The 8268-nt window shown below is 58.0% G+C and overlaps 1 protein-coding gene across 2 annotated transcripts; it reads left to right on the top strand.

Moving 5' to 3' along the window:
• Positions 314–6149, top strand: FAM189B (family with sequence similarity 189 member B). Of its 2 annotated transcripts, none has more exons than XM_021089719.1 (12): positions 314–1149; positions 1345–1401; positions 1598–1708; positions 1815–1934; positions 2093–2200; positions 2718–2893; positions 3020–3119; positions 3440–3509; positions 3771–4316; positions 4886–4954; positions 5070–5323; positions 5413–6149. In XM_021089719.1, exons 1-12 carry the CDS (start codon positions 925–927, stop codon positions 5584–5586), a joined length of 2010 nt encoding a protein of 669 aa, XP_020945378.1. In that variant the 5' UTR covers positions 314–924; the 3' UTR covers positions 5587–6149. The 2 variants fall into 2 exon arrangements, with proteins under 2 accessions (XP_020945378.1, XP_020945379.1); XM_021089720.1 differs by having other exon boundaries at positions 2721–2893.

Here is an 8268-nt window from a genome sequence, read left to right on the forward strand (position 1 = left end):
GTTGGGCGTGGAATCGAGGAGCTGCCAAGCAGCGCAGCTCCCCACCCCTCTCCATTAGGGGCAGGGAAAGAGCCGCTACCTCTGCTGGGAACACAGCGGGCCCAGGGGCCTGAGAAGCTGGGTGGGGCTTAAGTGCCGAAAGCGTTGTTAGCTCGGGCCTCACTATGAGGAGAGGCAGGGGCCGGAGCTGTTCATCCCACCAGCCGCTCCGGCTGGCCCCTTGCCCTGCTGTCCGCTCCGGCCCTCCCCCTACACAGAGTCTCCCGCCTAGACTACAACTCCCGGGGTGCATTGCGCCGGCCTTCGCACCACGCCCCTGCTCCCCGCACCATCCCATCCCCATCCCCCGCCTCCAGTCCCGGACCTGCTGCAGCCCGAGCTGGGATAGCGGGAGCGTGGTGGGGAGGGGAGCCGGGCTGGCGACCCAGGAGACAGCGACGCCGCAGCCTCTCCCCACCAGGCGGCCTCGGATCCCACTGGACACTCTGAGGGCAGACCGACCGCGCCTCTAGAGTCGCCCCACGCCGACCCGACCCTCCTCTCTAGACTTCTTTCTCATCCTTCTCGCCTTTCCCCACCCTTCCCTGGGTTCCGGACCGCCGCCCTCTCCTCACTCCCGGACCGGCCCTCTTCCCTAGGGAGATGCGATGAGCCGGTGCCCCCGCGTCCTCATTGCTGTGCCGGGCACGGTGCCCGTCCAGTTCCCGTGGTGGGGAGGGAGCGCTCCGCGGCTCCTCCGTGACGCCCCTCCCTTGGCGCCCCCCCCAGCTGGAGTCCCTGGGGCATGCCCCAGGGGACCCAGTCAGGGGGTGGGCTCTAGAGCGAGGGGAGTGGGGAGGAAGAAGGACGGGGCCTGGGGCGCCTCTGAGATGCTCCCAAGCGCCAGGGGGGGTCGAGCGAGGCGCAGGCAACCAAGCGGCAAGCATGATGCCCTCGCCTAGTGATTCCAGCCGCTCCCTGACTAGCCGGCCCAGCACCCGGGGCCTTACCCACCTCCGCCTCCACCGGCCCTGGCTGCAGGCCCTGCTCACGCTGGGGCTGGCTCAGGTGCTCCTGGGCATCCTGGTGGTCACCTTCAGCATGGTGGCCTCCTCCGTCACCACCACCGAGAGCGTCAAGAGGTCCTGCCCGTCTTGGGCTGGATTCTCGGTGAGTTGGGTGCACAGTTGGGTGGGGGATGCTCCTCGGGCCCCACCCCGCCACTGACCAGCTGCCCGTCCAAATCCTGGTCTCTTCTCCCTCTCCTGGTCCTCTTCCTCCTTAAGATGCTGGGTGCACCCTGTGGCAGGGGGCTCACCGGGGGCCTCCCATGCCAAACTGAATCTGTGCCCACTCTGTCCCCAGCTGGCGTTTTCCGGGGTGGTTGGCATTGTGTCCTGGAAGCGGCCGTTCACTCTAGTGGTAGGTGCCAAGGTCTGGTGCCCACTGGGAGGCAGGTGCCCATCACCTGAGGGGATACCGTTTATGCCCTCGAGAAGGGAACTGACTTCCCCCTTCACACTGGCCAGGCACCATGTCTGTGAGGGAGGGTGACTCCATCTGCGGTAAAGGATACTCCTGGGGTCCCAGCCCTCAGTCTGTGCCCTCTTTCCCTCAGATCTCCTTCTTCTCCTTGCTCTCGGTGCTCTGTGTCATGCTCAGCATGGCCGGCTCTGTTCTCTCCTGTAAAAACGCTCAGCTAGCCCGAGACTTCCGAGACTGCTCCTTGGTGAGATTTGAGGCGGCACAGCCCGAGAGCACTGGTTGTGGGAGGCGTGCGGGACACCTGGGTTTGCCCTGATTCGGGCTGCCTCGCCCTCCCCACTTCCACTCAGGAAGGAAAGGTCTGTGTGTGCTGCCCCACTGTTCCTCTCCTCCGGCCCTGTCCAGAGTCAGGGCAGGAACTGAAAGTTGCCCCTAACTCCACCTGTGATGAAGCCCGAGGAGCCCTCAAGGTGAGCGCGCACCCCCACCATTCCTTCCCCTTCCACCCCCGCCCGTCCTGATTCTCACCCTTGCACCCCCGCCCCGGAATCCTCCCAGGCCCTGAATAGGTGAGATTTACCGAACCCCAGGCTCCTGTCATATTCTTCCTCTCTCTTTCCTTTCCCAGAACTTGCTCTTTAGCGTCTGTGGGCTCACCGTTTGCGCTGCCATAATCTGTACCCTGTCTGCTATTGTCTGCTGCATCCAAATCTTCTCCCTGGACCTTGTGCACACGGTAAGTTGAGGAGCCAGGGGTCAAGGCCAAGAGGTAGGATGGGGGCAGGGGTGAGTGTGCTGGGGGGGCTTGAGAAGCGATGGCGCCAACACTGGCTTCTGAGCACCTATTTTAGGCATGTCTGTTGTAGGGATATTTAGGGAGTACAAGGGGCGGGGGATGAAGAGGAGAATGACAGGGCACAAGAGAAGTCTGTGATGCCAGTCCAGGGGCACTGGAGAGTGAGACTAAAAGTTGGGCGGAGTCCAGAAGGTCTTAGATGGGGGCGGGGATAATGGGTTGTTGTTCTGGTGGAGACAGATAGAGATGCTGGTTATAGAAGATGGGCAGGGCTAGAACTGGAGTTGGTCCTGGGTTGGGGCAGGGTTAGAGAGGGAACTGGCTCAGCCAAGGGAGGGGCCAGAACTGAGCTTCTTTGAGGGGGGGGCGGGGTCAGAAAATGTAGATTCGAGAGGAGTTTGGGAGCCAAGGAACTGTATTCCCACAAACCAAGTTTGCTGACCTGCTTGCTCCCCAGCAGTTGGCCCCTGAGCGCTCAGTCTCAGGCCCTCTGGGGCCTCTGGGCTGCACGTCCTCACCCCCAGCCCCTCTTCTACACACCATGCTGGACTTGGAGGAATTTGTACCGCCTGTGCCCCCGCCACCCTACTATCCCCCAGAGTACACCTGTAGCTCAGAAACAGATGCACAGAGGTGAGGCCTGGCCGAGTCTTGTTGGAGGAACTAAGGGGACTGGGGCCGAGGCTCGATTGGTGGGGAGGGATCTTTGTGGAGGAGGAGTTCTTTTCCAAGCTTTGACTCCCTCCCTCTTCTTGCCAGCATCACCTACAATGGTTCCATGGATAGCCCTGTACCCTTGTACCCTACTGATTGCCCCCCTTCTTATGAGGCCGTCATGGGGCTACGAGGAGACAGCCAGGTGAGAGCGGGGCTTGGTGCAGGCCAGGGAGCTGGGGACAGAGCCTGAAAAGATGAGGGAGTCACTCTCAGGGGATGAACATGATAATAGTTCTCGTGATCTTTATAGCACTAGCACCTCCACTGTCATCTTTGATCTGCCCTAGCACCTGGTAAGGTGGGTGGGGTAAGAACTATTATTTCCACTTGACAGTTGGGAAGACTGAGGCCCACAGAGTGACAAAGTTGGACTGGAATCTAGGTCTCCAGAGCACAGTCCAGCCGATGGGGTGGCCATATCCGTGTGTAGGGCTGGACCCTTGACCCTTGTGTCTTCCACAGGCCACTTTGTTTGATCCTCAGCTTCATGACAGCTCCTGTATCTGTGAGCGGGTGGCCTCCATTGTAGATGGTGAGCAGACGGTGCCGATGGCAGACAAGGGCTGGGATGCCTAGGCTGGCAGCGCTGGGTGGGTCAGAGAGGGGAGAGACGAGGCTGAGTTGGTGATGGAGAGCTAAGCAAGGGCCAAGGCTTCTGGGAATCTCGGACTGATCTGTCTCCTCTGAGATAACACGGGAGGCAGGATGGCCCCCAAGAGGCGGGGCCTGAGCAAAGAGGACCAGCCTGGGCCTGGCCAGGCTGGTACTACCTGGCAGCCCCTGCCACCCACAGTGTCCATGGACAGCGGGTCTCTGGTGCTGTCAGCCATCGGTGACCTCCCCGGGGGTTCCAGCCCGTCGGAGGACTCGTGCCTGCTGGAGCTGCAGGGCTCCGTGCGCTCCGTTGACTACGTGCTCTTCCGCTCTATTCAGCGCAGCCGCGCCGGCTACTGCCTCAGCCTGGACTGCGGCCTGCGGGGCCCTTTTGAGGACAGTCCCTTGCCCCGGCGGCCCCCGAGGGCTGCCCGCTCCTATTCCTGCTCTGCCCCCGAGGCCCCACCCCCGCTGAGTGCCCCCACAGCTGCCCGAAGCTGCCACCGGCTGGAAGGCTGGCCACCCTGGGTGGGACCCTGCTTCCCCGAGCTGAGGCGGCGGGTCCCCCGGGGAGGCAGCCGGCCAGCTGCGGCCCCGACCCCCCGACCCCCAGCTCGCCGCTTCAGCGATAGCTCAGGTTCCCTCACCCCACCGGGGCACCGGCCTCCTCATCCGGCTCCCCCACCACCGCTGCTGCTGCCACGGTCCCACAGTGACCCGGGCATCACCACCTCCAGCAACACCGGTGAGTCCCCGCAAGGTTCAGGAGAGGGCAGGCACCGGGAGTTAGAGGGCCAGTGATGCCCCCCAGGAGTTGGGACACAGTCAAGGTCCCCAAGGAGGAAGAAAGGGTGGACCCACTCCTGCAGTGGACACATCTTGTGTCACCTCCTAGAAACACACCACTAGCTTTGTGGCTCAAGGAAGAGGATTTGGTTTCTGGAACCCAATCCCAGCTCCCAGCTTGGGCTAGTTACCTACCCTCTCCAGGCCTCAGTGTGTCACCTGTAAAATGGTGTAAAAGCAGTACCTCCACCATGGGTACTGTGGAGTTCCCAAGGAGAGCCAGGTCCGGGGCTTAGCACTGGCACAGAAAGTCTCATTAGGTGCCAGGTACTGGGGAGGATGCAGCAGTGCACGGCAGCGCCTTAATCTCTCTTGATGGATTGCACCAAGACGTGGGCAGAGAAGATGCCCCCTTGGCTGGGAATAGGATGTGGGAGCTAAGCTTGCATTCTCAGGAGGGCAGTGGGATGGGCAGGTGTGTCTACTGAGCGCTGCCTCTCAGTCCCTTTCTCTCTCTCTCCACCCCAGCTGAATTCAGGGACCTTTATACCAAAGTGCTTGAGGAAGAAGCTGCTTCCATTTCCTCTGCAGATACAGGTCCGCCATGTGGTTGGTGCTCAGGGAGCAGGGGGAGGGGAGCGAGGCCTGACCTTCCCTGTACCTCCCATTCCACCTCCCATTCCACCCCCTCTCCTCGTCTCTCTCTCTCCAGGGCTCTGCTCTGAAGCCTGCCTCTTCCGTCTAGCCCACTGCCCTTCCCCCAAGTTGCTCCGTGCCCGCTCAGCCGAGAAACGGCGCCCTGTGCCCACCTTCCAGAAGGTCCCCCTGCCCTCGGGCCCTGCACCTGCCCACTCCCTAGGGGACCTGAAGGGCAGCTGGCCAGGCCGGGGCTTGGTCGCTCGTTTCCTCCAGATGTCCAGGAAGGCCCCGGACCCCAATGGGAATGGAACCCATGGGCATAAGCAGGTAGAGTTAGGGGAGCTGGGACAACACCCAGGAAAGCCCAGAGCCGCAGGTCAGGCTATACTGATGCTGTCTCCTGCGGCCCCATCTAGGTGCCCCGGAGCCCGTGGGGCCGGCCAGGCCGAGAGAGCCTCCACCTTCGCAGCTGCGGTGACCTGAGCTCCGGCTCCTCCCTGAGGCGCCTCCTGTCTGGCCGCAGGCTGGAGCGTGGTACCCGCCCCCAAAGCCTCAGCCTCAATGGGGGCAGCCGGGAGACTGGGCTCTGACCTGGGCATCCTTACACACTGACCAGATCCAGATGAATGCTGGGGCCACAGGCACCAGCTGGTTGGGACCAGCAGCCCTCAGCACCCCCTTGCACTGGCTGACACAAAAAGAAACTTGCTGAGCACCCCAAAAGTATCTTCCCCTCTTACCTCTAGGGGCTCCTGCAGCTTGCCTCTGCCCCTCTGGTCTGGGTGAGCTTCTGCCCTGTGCTGCGTGGGTATTCAGGCTGTGGAGGGAGACGTCCCTGCTTACAGCATTGGAGGAGGACAGTAAAGTCTTGCTCCCCCAGCATGAGAGTAACCGATGTGCCAGGGGCCCTGTGGCCGGGGCAAAGGCATATCCCGGGTGTTTAAGTATACAGGGCTGTGTGCCTGTGCAATGGGGCGGTGAGGCATGATGGGTCAGAAAATTCTGGCCTCTCAGCTCTGCCACCTCCAGCTGCATGATCTTGGGCAAGCTATTTAACCTCAGTTGCCTGATCCATAAAACATTATGAGGATGAATGTTTGTAAAGCTCTTAACACACTACATAAGCCTTCAATAAATTTCAATTTCTCCTTCTCTTCTGGATCATTCTTTATCATCACTGAAATTTGTTCTAGCATCTGTAAACTCTCAAGATGCTGATTTTTGTTTCCAGCTACCACACTATCTCTGCCCCTTTTCATAGTCGCATGTTTTCTCTTGCTTGCTTGCTGCTTCTTCTTCTTTTTTTTTTTTTTTTTTTCTTTTTAGGGCTGCACCTGCAGCATATGGAAGTTCCCAGGCTAGGGGTCAAATTGGAGCCCCAGCTGCCAGCCTACACCACAGCCACAGCAATGCAAGATCCAAGCCACGACGGCGACCTACATCACAGCCCACACCAATGCCAGATCCTTAACCCACTGAGCGAGGCCAGGGATCGAACCTGAGCCCTCATGGATACTAGTCAGGTTCGTTACCGCTGAGCCACAACAGGTACTCCCCTTTTTCCTCCACTTCTTGAACATCCATTCTCTCCACCCACCATCAGGCTCCTTTTCCTCCTTCTCCTCAGGCACTGCTTTTGACAAAGTTTTCAGTAACCAAAAAGGTATCAGACCTAGTGGCCATTGCTCTGCCTGTATTTCCTTGACCTCTAAGAAGCATTTAAGCCAGATAATCAACATCTTTCCTCTTGAACTTTTCCCTTTCTTGTCTTTGAAGACATCATCACTCTCTTATTTTTCCTCCCACTTTACCATCTTGGTATCATTTGACAGCTTTCGCACCTTCGCTGGACTGCTTAATACTGGGGGCCCCAGTGCTCTCTTGGCCCACTCCTCTTTTCTGCCTCCACTCTGTAGGTGGCCCTGTCAAGATCCACGGCTTTAGAGTTGCCTCATGGCACAGTTGGTTAAGGATCTGGTGTTGCAGCTTGGGTCACTTCTGTGGCATGGGTTTGATCCCTGGCCAAGGAACTTCCACATGCCATGGGAACAGCAGAAGAAAAAAAAAATCCAAGCTTTAAATGCCAATTATGTGTTCATGGATAACTCTTCTAGCTTCAACCTCCAAACTGACATCTCTGTTGGATGTTTAATGGGTATCTCAAGACTCAACATGGTCATAACAGAATTCTTGAGGCCCACCCCCAGCACCTGTTCCTCTTTCAACAGTCCCATCTCAATAAGTGGAACCAGAACTCATCCACCTGCACTTTTCCAGGCCCTGATTTCTTTTTTTTTTCTTTTTTTTTTTTTTTTTTACTTTTTAGGGCCACACCCATGGCATACGGAGGTTCCCAGGCTAGGGGTCTAATGGGAACTACAGCTGCCAGCCTATGCCACAGCCACAGCAACTCGGGATCTGAGTTGCATCTGTGGCCTACACCACAGCTCACAGCAATGCCAGATCCTTAACCCACTGAGTGAGGCCAGGATCAAACCCGCAACCTCATGGTTCCTAGTCAGATTCGTTTCTGCTGCACCATGATGGGAACCCCACCTGACTTCTTTTCCCTCATCCAGCCCTACCCTGAATTCATCTATGTCTCACCAGCTACCTAGCCCAAGTCTTCGCCTCTCCCAGCCTCTGAATGGATCTATTTCCATGCTTCCTATAATTTATTCTCCACTCAGCAAAATAAGAAATCATGTCACATTGAAGTTCTGCCTAAATCTAATGGCTTCCCATTCTCCCAACTCCTTTGAAAGTACCGCCAGGCACAACCTAGTCCACTCTCTGCTCCAGCCAAACTGCCTCGTACAAAAGCCTTTACACCAACTAGCGCTTCACCAACGCTAAACGCTGTGCCCTGTAGCTGTTGCTTTCACCTGTTTCGGATCTTAGTTCCATCTCACCTTCTCATTGAGCACTCCCCATTCTATCACACCGCCAGGTTGTTTTGAACTCTTATCACTATCTAAAATTATCTTGTTTGTCTGTGTTGGCCCCTAGAATTCAAGCTCCTGAGTGTAGGGACTTGGTCATTGCACTGGATCTAACACTTAGTCGGTCCTCAACAAACTGAGCAGTTACTAAAACGCAGAGTGGGCCCTTGTAACCAGCTTTGAGACCCTATGATTGGGGGGGGACCTCTGGGGCTCTACAGGAAAGGAACAGGGCAAGGGAGGGGCGCTGCCCATAGATGGCGTCAGGCTGCAAGGCTTCTTGAATAATTCACCATCCTAACAACTCAGCCTCAGGGAGGGTTAGGGCGC

This window comes from Sus scrofa, chromosome 4 (genome assembly GCF_000003025.6).
Source record: "Sus scrofa isolate TJ Tabasco breed Duroc chromosome 4, Sscrofa11.1, whole genome shotgun sequence".
NCBI classification, from domain to species: domain Eukaryota; kingdom Metazoa; phylum Chordata; class Mammalia; order Artiodactyla; family Suidae; genus Sus; species Sus scrofa.